The sequence below is a fragment of the Periophthalmus magnuspinnatus genome, chromosome 6 (genome assembly GCF_009829125.3).
Source record: "Periophthalmus magnuspinnatus isolate fPerMag1 chromosome 6, fPerMag1.2.pri, whole genome shotgun sequence".
Lineage (NCBI taxonomy): Eukaryota > Metazoa > Chordata > Actinopteri > Gobiiformes > Gobiidae > Periophthalmus > Periophthalmus magnuspinnatus.
Window position 1 is genome coordinate 14,297,162 of NC_047131.1, and position 18,349 is coordinate 14,315,510.

Below are 18,349 nucleotides of genomic sequence, written 5' to 3' on the forward strand. Positions count from 1 at the left end.
GCCTTTAGTTCTGGCCCATTACCTCCAGAGCCTGCTGCCGTGGAGGGGCTGCCAAATCTGCCTATGATTAATAACTTCATCCATTCAATGTGATGGAAATGTCAACGATTTTGAACAGGATAACTCCAAAGCCAAGCTGAGGTTAATACCAAATATGAACTTTATTAAGTGCTATGTTAGTATCTGTAGACAGTTCAAGGCGCTGTACTTGATTTTTATTGTCTTAAAAAAGTGACACTGTAACTGAAAAAGTTAATTTTAAAAGATTTGCATTGGTCCAAACATATTCCTCACACCTTATGCATTCAAAGGGTCCTAATTATTCCCAGAGATGAGTTTACAGCTAAGCAAGGCAAGACAAATTTATTTCATGTAGCACTAACATGTCGGAGATGTACTTTGGTGCAAGGCCATGGAGAGACTTGTACACTATTCTCTGAGCTACGGGAGCCAGTGCAGAGACCTGAGCACAGGACTTATGTGCTCGTACTTCCTGATTCTGGTCAACACCCGAGCAGCAGCATTCTGGATGTACTACATTACAGTAGTCTAACCTACTGGAGACAAATGCATGGATAAGTCTCTCCAAGGTTTTGACAGTATACCTTTGATTTCTGCAATGTTTTTAGATGGTAAAAAGCTGTATATATTATTGATTTGATGTGTTAAAGTTCAAGTCTGAGTCCATTAATACCCCAAGATCTGCATAATGTGGTAGAACACATTATAGCAGCATGTAGAGATTCAACCGATGGGGTCCCGGGGCTGAGACACCCTGGGGGCCATGTGATCTGAGACACAATTTCCAATTTCAACAAAGTACTTCCTGTGTTCTAGATAAGACTTGAATCAGATTAGAGCAGTACCAGAGATGTCCACCCAGTCCTTAGCTCTATCAGGATCAAAGCTGAGACTTTTCCTGCATCAGTGTTCACGCGGATGTCATTTGTCACCTTGATAAGAGCAGTCTCAGTGCTGTGGTGGAGTCTAAAACCTGACTGGAAAACATCAAAAGAGTTGTTCATTTGGGGAAAGTTAGTAAGCTGTTGGTAAAAGTGTACTGAGGCAAGACAAATTGTGCTCAAATACAGGTAAAAGTTTATTTTAAACAGTTTGCTGTGGTCTACAATTATTCCTCACTTACCTTATAAATTCAGAGGCCATGTAGTAGCATGGTAACCGCACACTTCCTGATTGTCGGACTATAAAACATCTTATAATTAGATGCAGACAGTAGCGGACTTATTTTAACCTCAAGAGTTGCTTATAAAATGTTTCTGTATTGGGACAAAACAAATTTCGCTCCAATACATGTTAAAACATCAGCTACATGCCCTTTAACAATCTGTTATAAAGTGGCGTTCTGTATTTTTGTGTTTGTTTAGTTGATTAGGCAAATTTAACTTGCACCATAGTAAACAACTGTCAGAGCTTGTCTACAATGGTGGTTCCCAAACATCTGGCAGTAACCCACATGTGGATTGCCAAAGATTTCAGTCACCAGAAATGTCAAACCGAAATAGAAATTGGCCAAGAAATCTCAATAAGAAAGCCACAAAGTTGGGCCGCAATTGCTTTGCATTTTAAGCCTCATAAAACTGTTTTGTAAATGTGGCTCTGTAAATCCATTCTCAGCAGTTCAGAGATCTCAATATTGGCACATTTCATTTTCTGAAAAGTTGAAACAGCAAAGCAAGATGCCACACACAGATAATTATGTCGACATATGAAAGATTCACAATTTTGGTTTCTTTAAAGTGGGGGTATTTGACTTCTATGGAGTATTAACTGCCAACATATAACATATTTAGATCATTTGACCTTTTATTGTTTTGAAAATGCTATATTTGCCGAAAATAATGTAAAATCACAGTAAAAGAAAAATTCAATTCTGTCAACTGGATGAAAAGTTCAGTTGGTCAGATTACTGGTGGACACTGCCTTATATCTATCTGAAGGAGCAGATAACTACAATGAAACTAAAGTTGTTTTCACACATTAATGCGCTCTGTGGATCAGTCCCAGGGCGCATTAGATTTAGTTCTGTTTTCTTAACTTTTGAGTCAACCTTGTTCACATACACCGTGCATCATTCATCCCAAACACGCACCACGAGCCATGTGAGTCCATCAGCTGGAACGCTTAGGACCTGGGACCGGCTGGCTGGGGGCAGTGCTAGTCACGCCCCTGTGCAGTCATTGGAGAACCAGCGGGTTCCTCCAGCCAAGTTGAGTTTCCATGATCCGGGTGTCCTCCTCAGCATAACTAATATTAACTTAATAAATAAAATCTAAACTGTACCTGGATTATACTCCCTCATAAAGTGAATCACAAAAAGATTTCATTAATTCTGGCTTATTGTCTTTTTAATTTTTTTTTCATTTATCTGCACCTCTACACCACATTTTATCCCCTCTTTATTTAATGCATCGGGGTTTGCTAGTGCTAGTTGCAGTATATCACAAGATCAGGTCAGCGTCTGGTCAGTAATTATTATTTTATGTTTATATATATATTTTTTGCCATCTTAATGATGATCATTTACCGTTGGTCCTCCAGTGACTGTGTGGAGGTGTATCCAGTACCAGCCCCACGAGCTCATTGTGCCACTATTAATCTGTGTTTATGCTCCTGTAGCACCGGTCTTTTTATAGCTGTCCTGCGCCACCTTTGGGTGTGTCTTGTGAAACCATGTCATGCCTAAAAGCGGCCTGGAACAATTGTAAAGGAAACGCTCCCCGGCTTGGGGTGCCCCTTCCCCAACTGTTCCGCGCCAAGGCGGCCCCAAGCTGACCTTGCCAGTGGAAATGAGGCTATTCAGACCCTAATGGGTGCTCTCACATTAGCATAATGGCTATTATTATTGTTTTCCTTGTTTTGATTTAGGTCTGAGGATGGAGTTATAATTATGAAATAAATGTCTAAGGCTCCCATTGCTGTTCAAGGATGGATTGTCTATCCTAACAAAAATTGCTTCTTTAACTCCCCTCTCAAATAATTTCCTTTCTCTGGCTAAGATCTGAACTTCACTATCTTCAAAGAAGTGGTTAGTGGCTTTGAGATGGAGCTATACGGTGGACTGGAGTCCAGAGGAGCTCTCATGACAGTGTTGGTAGACTGGCTTTGGGTGAATCAGTTTCTGTCTTCAAGTGTTTGTAGACTTGAAGATCGGGATTTCATGCTCTCTGAAAATCCTCTGAAGCTTTTCAGACACACCGCCTGTGTATTGTTACACCTTTCCTTCTAGGCTCTGATTCTCTGTTGTCCTGGTATTAGTGAGAAAAAATGTAAAACACCTTGTACATTTGCAATATTTCCTCCACTAATTAATGATTAATAAATGCATAATAAAGAAGTTATTTTATGTCACTAATACATGTGTGACGTTGTCTACGCAGAGGAGCTGAACGGGCTGACCACGCTGGAGGATAAGACTGTGTACGGGGTGGAGAACAGCAGCACATTCCTGGAGTGTAGCCCCAAGTCCCAGAGAGCCCGGACCCACTGGCAGTACCAGCGCTCCGGGGACCAGCGCAGGGAGGAGGTGGGACCACTCAGCACTAACTTAGGAGCTATCTAGGGAATTAAGGACATGAATATTGTTATGATTTATGCCATCTTCAACTCAAAACAATGCTTTTGATAGTGCACGGTTATGATAACAAATTTGAAACCATGATATATTGCTACAGGATAGATCACAATAAACCATTACATTGAAACTTTTATATGCCTCTGACACAATAACCCTAAAGCCAGATTATCCCAAAAACTTGAGGTGCAACAAATACGTATTAGAATGAAAGTAGTCATAATGAGTCATAAAAATTATTTATTAAACCCTCTGCCGCCCAGCTGTCATTTATTGACAAGTTGATATAGTAATTATCATAACAGGCCTAGCACTGCGTAGTTTCTGCATCTAATTATGAACCATATTATTGGGTGTGAACCTAGAAGTAGCATTAGTGAGATGTTAGCTGGCTAGAAGTAGTTAACATTTCTGTGAAAAGAGAAGAAGAAAGATTGTGAGAAGAGTTTGAACTCAACTAGCCTCTACTGTCGCTGTTTAAAATAAGTAAAATTTGTATCTTTTGTTTGACAACATTTAGAACATTTAAAAAAACCTTCAAACTCAAATTGAACATGTTTAGAGATAATTGTTGGGCCTATACCTTGGATTTATGTCTCTCTAGTCTTTCCCAGACAATACACAAACCAAATACAAAAACCTTATCTTTTCCTCCTTAGGTGAAATCAGGGGAGCGCTTCATCCGCACAGACCAGGGCTTGCTGATCCGCACCCTCTCCAAGTCCGACTCCGGAGTGTACACCTGCCAGGCTGTGGAGCACGGCTTCATGCAGACACTACTAAAGGTCACCCTGGAGGTCATCGGCACGGAGCGGCTCGACAACCTCCTCCAGCGCGACGAAGATGGGGGCGGAGCCAATGCCTACGCCCCACCCCAGCCCCAGGAGACGCCCAATCAAAAGCTGTGGTACCGCGACTTCCTGTCACTGGTCAACCACCCCACCTTGCACAGCGTCGACGAGTTTTGCGAGCAGATTTGGAAGCGCGAGAGGAAGCATAGAAAACAAAAGGCGCACATGGTTCAAGCGCAGCACCAGCAGCAGCAGCAGCAGACAAAGACGATATTGAGTCCGAGCGTTCACGTGCACAGTCAAATGCACGTTCCGAGTTTGGCGGCGAAATGGAAACATCTTCAGGAAAGACAGAAGGGGCGGAATCGGAGAACCCATGATATACAGAGAGCTCCGCGTAGTATCGACTGACTGGACTTTGGAATATCTGAAATCTTAACCAGATGATAAGACTGGAATAATAGACAATAACAGCTTGGACTTTTACGGACAGCTGCTGAAAAGTGGACACTGGATGACACAATTATTGACAGTAGTGTAAGGATTTAATATGAATATTTTGAAAGTGGTTGGGGAACAATAAAAACACTAGTTACTTTGATGCGCTGCTTTGTGGTACGTTGTGAACTTTCTGGCAAGGTGGAAGCAAAGAAGGATAGTCAAAATATGATCAAGATTAAATAAGTAAGCATGAAACAAAGAGGAGCCGTGCGTTAGGCAGTTTTAACGCACTGCGCATGTTCCTCCGCAAACTGTGCTTCGACGGCAGTTAGCCATGGGAATCCTCACCGTTGTAGTCATGTATAAGATAATTAACCAGACTACAACAGTATCCAGTATATTCATTGCTAAAATGGCTAACACATGGAAACCACCACACATAATAGCATTGTTTTATGGTTACAAAATGTCCAAGTTAGCAGTACATCAAAAGTAGCAATGAAAAGTTCACACTGCCCCAAAGAGCAGCATAACAGTAACTAGTGTCACCAGCACACACTGTACATGGACTACATACTGAAAAGTGTCTGTGTCCTCCATGCATGCTAACTAGGTATCCCTTTATTAACCACTCAGCAGATACCTACAAATAGTTTTATGGTTCTGTGGGAGAAATAAATGGACTGCGGTGGTGTTACAAGCACAAAATAAGCTATTGCGAGCACAGGAGCGGTACGAGGAGTTCAAATGCCCAGGCACTGCAAGGAAACTGGGAACAGCGGTCATCAGAGCTCACCATTAACCATTAATGTAGGCTAGTAGCACATAGCCAGGTTGCGCATAAGAACATTTACTTTTGATTATAAATAAGGTGCACAGATGTTAAAGCATAGGCCTAAAACTTTGCGAAAGTAAATGCCAAAAGAAAAGAAAATTCTAGGACATTTCAAACACTGTTGCTAGAGAAGCCGCTAAAGGGCTTGCAACGCTACTGTCTTTTTTAAATGACATTAATACAACTTTCTGACACATTTGCACTGTGTTTTATTGCTTAAAATGTATGTTAATGGAAAACCAGTCAAATAGATGCCCTTCCTGCATTACCACTTAGTGATGTCACAAGGTGTAACTAACCAATATGAGGCTGTAACCAAATTATATAAGATTAGACAAATGTGCATGAACCAAAACATATCTCTGGGGAAGTTTTCATTTGGGAATAAACTTGTCTAACTTAAATGTTTTAAATTAAACAGAAAAGTTACATAGTGCACCTTTAAATAACACTTTCAATATTAAACAGTGCGTAAATAGTTAATGCTGAGCTCTGACTGTCACTATATGTTGAAATATATGTAAAAGTGTAGCTGAAATGTAAATATTGTACTCAAAACAAAAGGGAATAGCTTGCAGATGTCTTTGTTGCATTTTGTTCTCGGTATAGTAATTTATTTATGAAAAGCAGTCGTGAACAGGGATATTGTGAACTAGTCTGTCCTCGTGCCAAGAATCATAATATTTTGTAATACTATGTTTCGTGGCTCATAAAAGTTACTCCCATGTCTACAGTCGTAAAAGCAACTGTCACTGGGATGTGTGCCTGCCAGATATGCGTCACGTTCCTCCATTTTGTACACAGCCTGCTTTACTTGTATTTATTGACATTAAATATTATAAGATGGTTCAAAAGGTGCAGTATAATATTTGGGTTAAAGGGATGGTCAAGTATCTTGGTTTGCAGAAAATGTGTCACATTTAAAGTCATTTAAAGTTTGGAGAAGCAGACAGGAGGAATGATTGCTGTTAACTGTTAATGTAACCTGGGTTCTCTGAGTGTAATTAACTTTCAACTCAAAATTTGTGGTTATAGTTTATTATTTGGCTCATTTAAACTATGTCTTGGATTAGTACAGTTATGACATTTTATCTAGCAAACAAATCAAAGTAGAAATAGCAATATTATTATTATTATTTTTTTAATATGAAAACATCAGTGACAAAAGATTAACCAATGAATCTGTAATTCAGGATCATATTCACCCATTGATCCAAAGGTTGATGCGCCCACACTGTACACTCTGCCATTGTATCCAGTTTTCTCCTTCAATACACTCAATACTATATAAATTACAACAAAAAAAATCAATAAATACAAACTTCTGTCTTCTCCTCTAACATGTAACACAAGTTACAAAATTTAAGTGTTTTGGGTTTTGTTTTTTTCAAAGGTAGCCTATTGAAATATAGGCATGACAAACTGTATACATGGACATAGCTAGAACGTTAGCTGCCATGTTCCAAATAGGAAGTGAACATGGACGCGATTCAGGTCTGGCTCCAGTTCATTTTCTATTGAATAACTGTCACACCTCTCTGTAAACGCTTCTGTGAGCTTCGTCATTTTGGTCTTAAAATGTTCGCATTAACCCGCCCTTCATGTTCCTGTTATAATTTCATTTGTAAATCAAGATATGAACATTTATATCAGACCGATGAGGCGCCTTCTTTCTCCGAGGTCGCTCCGGCGTTAGCAACGGATAGCAACCCCGGTTCCTCAATACTTCTTTTGTTGCGAATTTCCAAATATGGATCCAAATTAGCATCTATAACTGCTAGCCTCGTCTGGCTTCATTCGGTCGGAGCTGAATGCTATGGTTGACGTCACACTTGCTTTGTCCACTTGTTTTTACAGCCTAAGGTACTGAACTATCCCAGACAGAAACAATGCAATATACCACTGGAAACTGCAGCCTATGTGTAATTCTCTAATCATAATAAGACATAATCCGCATTAATATGGTGCCCATCTTCATGTATTTTATGACACTTCTGGATATACCTGTGTATTAAAATGCACAATCCTGGAATGTAGCTGTGAACTATTTAAAAAAATGTATATCTTTAGTTCTATGGGGCTCATGATACCTAGTGTAAATACAACTATTATGGTCTATGTTGAATACTGTGTACTAGTGCATGTGGACGTAAGTGTTATGGCATTGTAGTCTGACTTATGTTGTTAATGAAAAAAAAAAAAAAAAAAAAAAAATTTAAAAGATGTACATATTGATGCAGTTAGTGAGAAATTCTATGATTCTGTCCAGATATGAGGTCTGGATTGACGTGCTGGCATTCAAAATGGAGGACTTTGGAAATAAAAATGAAGAGGAAGATTTTGTGCAACCAGCTTCATTAAGGGACTCAAAATTAGAGACTGAAGTTGGATACTGGACATTGTACTACGAGTGGAGCTGGGTCTGGGCATGTTGCTGATATGATGTACTCTACTGATCTAATAAATGTCTTCATAAGTAACTGACTCAATTGTATTTTATATAAACTTAAATAAGTCTGCTCTTTAGCTATAACATACTGTATTACACATGCTGATCATTGTTTTATATTTGGGACATTTTAAAGTAGCCCTTGTAGCTGATTTTTACTGTCTTAAAAAACTCTGCTGAAGCGAGAGAAGTTTGATTTTGTTTTAAATATTAGATAATCAATGAGCTTGTCTGTTTCTCATGTGATACATAAGAGATACAGAGAGAACAGGTCTGGACCACAGATGACTGTATTTGAGGCTCACATTTAAATGATTATATTTGATTTAATTCATGAACAGTTAAGTCTACTTTAGTCTACTCCATGAGCTGTGTTACAGATGTTGTCTGAGCTTAATTCCAAGATTTCAAATGTGTTTCACTGCTGCTCTCTGGTGGCTATAATACAAAATTACATACAACATATATTTTATTTAGGAAAGAGACAGTGCATATTAATGAACATGTGTATCATTATGTAAATATGTGCAAAGTCTTCTCCAGCACATCTCAAAGATTCTCAATGGGGTTAAGGTCTGGACTCTGTGGTGGACAATCCATGTGTGAAAATGATGTCTCATGCTCCTGAACCACTCTGTCACAATTTGAGCCCGATGAATCCTGGCATTGTCATCTTGGAATATCCCCGTGCCATCAGGGAAGAACAAAATCCATTGATGGAATAACCTGGTCATTCAGTATATTCAGGTGTCAGCTGACCTCATTCTTTGAGCACAGACTGTTGCTGAACCTAGACCTGAACAACTGCAGCAACCACAACCTATTTGCTTAGTTAAATCCAGGTGGTGACTTATTTTTTTGTCCAGCTAGTGTACAAGTATACCACTAACACATGTAATAGATACATTCTCGTAGCATGTATGCTTCAAACTGATATAACAGTTGTGACCACATCAGCCAGGGGATTCTCTCTTTAAGTGAGTCCAACAATCACTCAACAGCAGTGCCACCTCTGCGACTGAGAATAACAATATATATAGATTATGTGCTGGAAATGTTTCTGTAAAAAGGGTCTTCTGTGACTTATCAACATTCTCCTGCGTATAATACTGAAGAAACAGGAATAAATTACATGGTTGCAACGTCACATAAACTAATTGGATATCGGGTTATGTTTGCATGCACATTTTAGATTTGTTTTCCTTGCATTCAGTGTTGGGAAGTCACACATTTTTTTAATAGTTCAACTTCCCAGACAAAAAATTCTACTTCAACATACCCAGGTTTCAGTAGAGTCAATTATATCCACTTCCACAGAGCATTGCTGCCCTCTGTTGGCTTGTGTTGGTAAAAAGCAGCCCAGCAGAGGTGGAGAAGAGGGCGTCCATACAGAAAACACACAGCGGTGACAGAATGGAAAAACTGACAGCAGAGACAGAACAGGACCTGCACAAGGCAATATTTGTACTCAACTTGAAATGCATCCCAAACTATACGTGCACACGGCAGTCCAAGGTTAATGCATTTCTCCCTGGAAAGTTGTCATTATGGAAAAGAAAGTTACATGTAATGAAATAAACTGCAAATTGAATATTTTCTTTTTCATGTTGTGAGAGTGAACTCGCAACAACTCAAAAAAAAGGTGCCTACACAAACATCCATGTCCATAGTGCTGTGTTGACTAAATATCACACATTGCAGAAAAATCAGAGGATGGTTCATACTTTAGGGTACTTCAAACTAACTAACTAAACAACTAGGGTGTGTTAATTCCAGTGTAGTTAGCTCCTCCCGTCAGATAGATATAAGGCCGTGACTTAACAGAACCCTGTAATCCTATATTTTTGAAGAATTTGTACTTTTCACTTCATTTTCATTTATTTTGAGTGGATTAATGAACATAATTAGTCAGTATACATGTATCCAGTACACTTAATGCACATTTCACATATTTTTTCTTATTTAAGGTCAAAAAGGAGTGGAAAGAAGAAAATTTAAAAAACCCACCTATCTTCCATTTTGTCCTGTCTTCCACTTTTAAGCTTCCTTTTGTCCACATTTCTTGTTCAAGTATTTTTTGACCTTTTAAAACTGACACCCACTGACTGACTTATGTGTGCCAAATGACGTCTTGAATACAGGAGAATGAGATATGAATCACTCTAAATACAGCTTTGAGAAGGTAAATGAGAAAGGGTACATGCTTACAAGCTCTAAAAAGTAAATTTTGCACAATATGTCTCCTTTAATAATAATGTTTTAAGACTACTACTTCTCACAAACTTTGCAAATTACTATGATTATGATTTTTTACACAACATTTTATGAAACAAAAAATCTTGTATGTCTAAGATACCACATCAAATACTTTTATAGTACTTCTTTGAGTACAGTTGGCGGCTGCTCTACCCCCTGCTTTTCAGATATTTCATTACCTCATTGACAAATCTCTCAAAGTGGTTTCTTGATTATTTTCTTCTGTCTCTGGTCAAACTCCTGCAGCCTGGCCGTGTCACTATCTTGTGCTACACTTTGAAATGACAGTGTACGTGTTTTCTTACTGAGCTCGCCTCTTTGATGGAGTGGAATAGCTCATTTTGCTGGCTGCGGGCTGTGCAATGTGCCAGGTGGTGCAGACCTGTTCACACACATATCTACAGGACTCCGACAACTGACAAGTAGGTTAGAAAAGCAGTAATAAAAAGACAACAGAAACGAATGTGAATCTGTTGCTGTGATTCTCAGACGATAGGTCACAGCAAAATGGGGCCTGCTCACAAAATTAAGTAGCAATTGTTATACTGTATTTATTAAAAGTGCTGTAGTTGATTTTTACTGTCTTAAAATACCATTATACCATACTTAACATAGGCAATCCAAGCATCCAGGTTTTTCCACAACGATGCACTTTTCAACACTTTCTTTCGGAACCAATGACTGGAGCTTTCAAACAATACATCAAGTTGGTTTGTCAAAGCGTTACAACATCGAAACAAGATGAAAAATCAAACAAAACTCAAACAAAATCCAGTTGAGAGAAAAGGCGTCTTACCTGCACACAAATGCACAAAAGCACTTCACTCTGCATGTTTTTCACAAACTAGATAGTCTGTATTTCTGCTAAAATAGGCCCGAAGTACGTCTGTCAGCATCTCCATGATTGTTGTGGTATGTTTCACGCTGGCTTCCATCCAAACTGCCTGTGATTGGTCAGTTTCAGACCAATCACATGCAGACGATTTAGCAGGAGCTGTTTAAGACGGGTTGTCAAGTTTGTGAACTTGCAGAACTCGCAAGAATTAATTTTGCTGGCAAGTTTAAGGGCTAGCAACCTTTTACGACATGCTAACAGAAGCAAGTACTTTTTTACAGTCAGAAACCCTGGATTAACTAGGTCAGTCCCCCTTTACTGCTGTGCCCTCAGTCACTTTGTGTTTGGGGGCTGTTCGAGATTGGACGATCTGCTGCAGTACCTCACATGGCCTATAGTACGCTAAAATTCAGTCTCTTTTCATGTGCAAAAGTCCACCTCTGCTCACGCTCTGACTGACAGTGCCATTAGTGCGTCTACTTTACTACCTGAGCTCATATCCTGTGGGGAAAAAAGGAACCGTTGTTTATTTTTATAACGGTGGCACACAGAGGACATTGGCAGGACTGCAAAGCTTAAAACTTGGTTGAAGTTTGCTTGGACTCAAAGTAAAGGACTCATTTATAGTCATTTCATATTTGGCATGAACACTTTGTTTGTAAAAGAGCCAGAAAAGGACTCAAACACGAACAGACAAGGATCAACAAATAGACTGTTGCAGGTTGAGACATCGGCAGAGTAAAATAAAAGTTAATGTTGACGTCTTTATAACTCAAAAATACTTCACGGTGCTTTTCCACCTTCAAGGCGCTCAAAGCTCTTTACAGTTACGCTTTATGTTCGTTACATTTGCCAAAGAGTAACAGTCAATATCTAGCTTTCAGCTCCGTTTAATAAAGATTTATGTTGGAAATGTGGTGCTTCATGAGATAAAACTGTTGTGGGCCACTATATTTTGGTGCAATTTCTCCAGTATGTTAGATTCAAGAACTGTTAATAATAAGCTACGTTTGGTGCTATGAGCTACATCAATCAACTATACCAAGCGCTGCTACATATAGTTATGTTTTCGAACCATAATCTTGGGTTACTCATGTGTGGTCGTGTGGTTGAAAATACATAGGAGCTGATATTTCATCCTTCAGAGTGCAGAGATGATGTTTGAACTAGAAAGGTCTATTAAGGGGAATGTTTTTGAAGTCATAACAATGCTCCCTCTAAAACATGCCTCAAGTTCTATTTAGTTTCATTCATGCCTTTGCCTTCGTGGCTCAGAAAATATGCAGTTTTGTTGTTTTATTTTTATGCCCATAAATTGTCGTCAGTCTCTAAGCAAATGCACTGTCAACTCGCATCCATTGCTTTATAATAACATTTTAAGGCATGTTCATTATTAGCTAAAATATATTTTTTTCCCCCATGGTAATTCCCTCTTCTGCCAGTAGATAGAGCCCTACCCTAGATTCTTGTACGGGGAGCACCCAAGCTGGAAAATGGAATAGAATGTCTTGTTCTATATATGGTCATTATTTTAAGTTCTTTAATATTGATTTACTCTAAAAGAAACTACTCAGATAGATTTCTATGAATTTTCTGAAACTAAAATCTTGCTTATAGTTTAAAGGTCTATATTATGCAAATTTGATTCTTTAAGACATGTTAAAACATTGTTACCTCATCAAAAACATACCTGGATTTTGTTTCATTCACTCACGTTAAAATAATCCTGCATTATTAGGTTGTTTACATCTCCAAAGCTCAAAATGCTCTGTTCCACCTTGTGATGTCATGAAGCGGCGATAGTTTTCAAGTTAACAGTTACCTTTTAACTTTAGTTCAGTGGAGATTGGCAATTCCAGGGCTGAAATCATCTTAAGGATTCTAGTGAAGGTATATAGAGTTTAAAAACACTGTGGAGCACTTCCTGTATGACAGCATGACATCACAAGGTGGAAGACTCAACCTAAATATGCAGGATCTGTGTGTTAAACATGTGTGAATGAAACAAAACACAACAGCAGGTATGTTTTTGATGAGGAAAAAACATTAAAACAGAGTCGAAAACAGCGTAATATGGGCCCTTAAAAACAAAAAAAAAATAAAAACTAAAAAAACTAAACAAAACCAAAAAAAAATGCCTTTGTCAGTTGTTTACATTCTCTCTGCACAGTGTCTATTTGGATACTCTCCCAGTTCAGGTTCTTCTTTTGCTCCACCTCCAGAACATGCGCCACATAAACAGGTGATTAACATAAACGAACCGTGCCCTGTGTTTAGAAGATAATCAGGATAATTGTAGAGTGAAGCATGTACTGGTCTAGACAGTCCATTACTTACAGGACTATGAGACCATAAGGTTACCTGTGTCAAACACTGCCAAGTTCACTTATTTCCAACCAAATTTCACTTGATATATTTTAGGTAAAGGCAATGTATTCGAGCAAAATATGTCTTGCTCCAATAGAGATATATTGTATAAGCAGCTCTTGAGGTCAAAATATGTGTGCGGCTCAAATAATCAGGAAGTGGGTGTTAGCATGCTACTTGTAATTAGCTTTACCTTCACAGCAATACTCCTCTCTGGTGTCTGGAAGGTACAAAAAAGTGCTTATAAATTCATTACGGTGAAAAATGTGATACATTTACTTCAGAGGTATGTAGAGTACCTGAAAATTGCACACAAGAAAGACTAACGTTACTTCAAAATAATATTACTCAAGTAAACCTACACAGGTATTTGGGAAAACTGCAAGTCATGTACGAGTTCCCTGAAGAGTAACTATCAGGACATAACGTTAGATTTATGACTGGAAGTGAATGTAATTGGAAGAACACAAAAATTAGGAAAACTACATTATACTGTATTTGAAGGATATTATCAACATAAAGTGTGAGGAAAAAGTATGCTCCTGTAAAAGTACCAATAAAAGTACTCTGAAAAGTACAATGGGCAGGTATATACGTGCACATTCTATTAGACTCTAGATACATGTGTCATAGATGAAAAAGCACACTTGATTTGAGTTTCAGAATGAGCTGTTAGCCCTGCCCACTTCCTTGTCTTTCACTGTGATGTTGAAGCATGACAGATACACAACTGTCAGAGATAAGCAGCTGTTTCCACGTACTTCTCATCCAGCAGCACATCTGATTGTAAAACATTGTCTGTCCTGCGCAATTGCTTCTTTAGAGTTCTCATCTAACGAAATGTCTTTTAAAATGTAAAGGCAATATGCTTCAGTCTCAAATAGATGCTTTTACTGTATACTGTATAGAGTAAAAGGCAATTTCCTTAATTAGAAGGAATAAAAATAAGGTACAATTATAGACTGTATATATAAATGGGCTGTGTTTACATTAGAAAACTGTCACCCCTCTCGCTGTATCTGCTGCAGTGAGTCTCGTTATTTTGGTCTTAAAATGTTCGTATTAACCCGCTCTACATGATCCTGGTATTTTTATTTTGCTATTTTACCCATACATCAAGATATGAACGTTAATAACAGACAAATCAGGCAGCTTCTTTCCCCAAGGTCGCTCCTGTTAACATTAGCAACAAGTTTGATTGGCAGCGTTGCTAAGCGCCTGCTCCATGCTAAACCAGCGGTGCGAGCGTGAATAGGCGTCACCTTCAACAGCTTCGCTCCAGATTGGCTTTTTGAGGTGATACTCGCAGTTGGAATTTCTAATATGCAACTTGGCTTCAAATTTGCCTCAATATCTGTTAGCCTCGATGAGCTTCATTTGGCTGGAGATGAACGTTACACTGTATTTTTCTTAAGTACATTTCACAGTGGATATTTTTTAATTTTACTTTCCTGCATTTGAGAGCAGGTATCTGTATTTCCTACTCCACTACATTTTTGAACAGGACTGAAAAGTAAAAAGTACTTTTCATATGATTTGAGGGGTTATTTTTACCATGTTCGCAGTAACATCCTGACTTTTTTTTTTTAGTTCAAGCTTCGGCTTTGAGCAAACAAAAATAAATACACAAAATTCATAAGAAATATTAAGAAATAGTTTCGTATTGCAACTGTTGACCAAAATCTGTGTCATTGTTGATCTAAATCTCTACATTTAACACTTTAACAAATTAACAACAAAATCTGTGAAAAATACTTTTATTTTTTACATTTTTAAACAAGTACTTGAATACTTTCATGTGATACTTTTACTTGAGTAACTGTTTGCCTCTGTATCTGTACTTTTACTTTAGTAACAAAATTGAGTACTTCTTCCAGCACTCAGTGTGAGTGACCAGTTGACAAAAACACAACAGCCATTTTAAAGTATTTAGCGTGTGAGATATCTTCACTTTTAACATCCAGCCAACTGCTATGCCATTTGAAATCTGAAATCAGAGGATTTCATGCATACTTACAAAAGCACTTACACAAAACAAAGTCTCCGTTCAGACTTGAGACTTGATGTTTCTGTCTGTCAGCGTGGAACAGCTGCAGAGGGAACCTTCCACACAGGACTACAGTTTCTGGGGTCAAATTTAAGCTAAGCACGAGTTTAATGTCTAACGTATCAAGGACACATTAGTATGGCATTTCTTGGCAGGATCCATGTACAATTCAATTCACACCGTGGGGCCTTTTGGGTGTTTTTCTCTGCTTTCCTTGTTTCACTGTAAATCCACTGTAATGCACTGTTGATTAAAGGGCCCATATTACCATATTACTCTATTTTCTGATCTATGTTATAATGTTGTTTCCTCAGCAAAAACAGACCTGGAGTTGTTTTGTTTCATTCACACACAAATCGTGCATATTTTGTTTGTCTCTCAAACAGAAAACACTTTGTTCCACCTTGTGATGTCATGTGGTAATACAGGAACTGCTCCACCGTGTTTTAAATTCCATACACCTTCACTAGAATCATTTGGATAATTTCAACCCTGGAATAAGTACTAAATAAAAAGTAAAAGGTTGCTGTTAACTTGAAAACTACCGCTCCATAACATCACAGGGTGGAAGGTGAGCTTTGGCAATGCAGACAGACTAATAATAAAAGGGTTACTCTTACTCATGTGAGAATGAAACAAGACACAACTTCAGGTATGTTTTTGAGGAGGCAACAGCATTATATGGATTAAGCTCACACAGGTCAAGTTTGACATGGAATTACAAGAAATGAAAGTCAATGTGAAAGAAAAAAATAAAGCATAAACAAAAAAAGCTTGTTTGTAAAAAAAAAAAAAAAAGGTTTTGTCTCTGATCATTAGCATGAATGAATCACGTGTAAACTCTTTTGAAATAACTTTATTTTCTGACAGCAAAACTGCAGGTAATGTGTTCCATGCAACCATGATTCGATGAACAACAGTGCGTTACATTTGACTAGTTCTGCAAACAGGCAGAAATAGTCCCTTTTAGGGATAACTAGGACTGTATGTTGTTGCCAGGGACACTTCATCCAAACAACACTCCAGCCAGAAAATGAGGGAGGACACAAAGATGGAATTTGGAGCTTTAATATCTGTTCTCTGGATGTACGTTTATGTCTGATATAAAAGCATTAGCACAAACATTTTAATCACTAGCATATGAGCAACAGTTAGACAAATTGCAGCAATGTTATAAATGGGCAAATTAGCTTTGGAATTTTGTGGAATTTCAGTTACACTGGCTTTTCTACAAAATGTTATTAAGTATTCCTTGAGTCTAAATTTGGACTTTAATAAAGCCACATAAGTTTGATTTGTTTCAGAATAAAAGAGATTAAAATATAAAAGACAATGACAAGAAGTTGGCCCTCCAAGGACCCAACTGGTGGAAGTAGTGGCCTTCTACAAGTCTATGAGAACAACAGGTTGGACTGAAGGACCAAAAGTAATCCTGTGTAGAGGAAGTGGGTTAACTACTCCCTGAGAAAGCTCAGATCTTTCATTCTGTGCCTTAAGTTACTGGTCTGTGGTCAGCAGTACATTTGCTTCTGCTGTGGTCTGTTGGGGGAGCAACTCCAGCAGAAAGATTAACAAACTGACCTGGTAAAATAGATATGTAGTCCAAAATGTGGGGATATGTCCTCTGGAATAAGAAACCCAAAAAGCAGCAAAGAAACAAAATAGAAATTCAACTTTAAATAACAAATATTATGCATTCAAGTCGCCCATGAATACTATATAATAGAGCCTAATAAAGCCATGACAGAGAACAGAGAACAAGTACTTTGATGGTTTATGGCCTTTCAAACTGCATAAGAGAAGTCTGGAGTTTTATCTGTGACACGACAAAACTGGCTATATGCAAGCAGAGCATTCTGAGTGCCCAGAGAAGAAGACTTTGGATTAACGGATTAACAAAATAAGTATGGATGAAGCATAAATACAACTCCTATGTTTTTGATAAGAGGACAAGAATTTACCAGTTCAGAGCTAAAAGTAAAGTTAACTTTGCATAATGTGCCTTAGATATGTTGTGTATTCACTTGTCTTTCAAGTGCAATATGACACTTTTTTTTAAAAGATTCCAAAATGTTGTCCTTGAAGCTTATAAACCATATTGTGTTCTGAATATGGACCTTAAAAGAATGTTATTCTTTCGATTTACCTTTAAAAAAAATCCTAAATGTGTTGCTGCTTACATTTATACAGCTGTGGTAAAAACTAAACATTTGTGTTACAGTTATTCTGAATTGACAGGTGCAAATTTTGTCCATGAAGCTTTTAAACCCTGCCGTGTCCTGTTGCCCTAAAGCGCAGGGTTAGTTTACTGCACCACCAGCCACTACAAGCTGTAAAGCAGACCATCACAATCCCATTCGGAGCGTTCACGGTGGCTCAAATGAAAATGAGCCGACCTACCGCTCTGCCGTCTGAGCACAGGTCTGGTGCTTTTATGCCTCAGTGGCGCTGTGTGTTCCCGGTAAAACAGTTATGGTCGGCACAAGGTTTTGTCTGCACGCTAAAATAAAGTAATCCACAATTTGTTTAAAGAAATTTTTTTTTAAAGGGCCTGCGCTTGATTTTAATTTATTCTAGTCAAGATAAATCTTCTTCACGTCCTGCATTGCATTAGAAAAGCTGTATGGATCCATTTACATAGTATTTTCTCATATTATAATGAATACAGAAGATACTGATAGGCCTGTCATGATAAATATTGACTTATCGTTCAGTATATGATGGATGGAACAATAT

At 38.2% G+C, this 18,349-nt stretch overlaps 2 protein-coding genes across 2 annotated transcripts in view; both read left to right on the forward strand.

The window, feature by feature from the left end:
• Positions 1-7,985, forward strand: part of sema3ab (sema domain, immunoglobulin domain (Ig), short basic domain, secreted, (semaphorin) 3Ab) — a 54,150-nt gene extending 46,165 nt beyond the window's left edge. The window contains exons 16-17 of the mRNA XM_033968204.2: positions 3,399-3,544; positions 4,252-7,985. Coding sequence (XP_033824095.1) covers positions 3,399-3,544; positions 4,252-4,794 — 689 coding nt within the window. The 3' untranslated portion in view covers positions 4,795-7,985. The remainder of the gene's footprint in view (positions 1-3,398; positions 3,545-4,251) is intronic.
• The window catches only part of sema3e (sema domain, immunoglobulin domain (Ig), short basic domain, secreted, (semaphorin) 3E), a 112,511-nt gene that overhangs the window by 4,305 nt on the left and 89,857 nt on the right, over positions 1-18,349 (forward strand). The gene's annotated exons all lie outside the window — the stretch shown is intronic.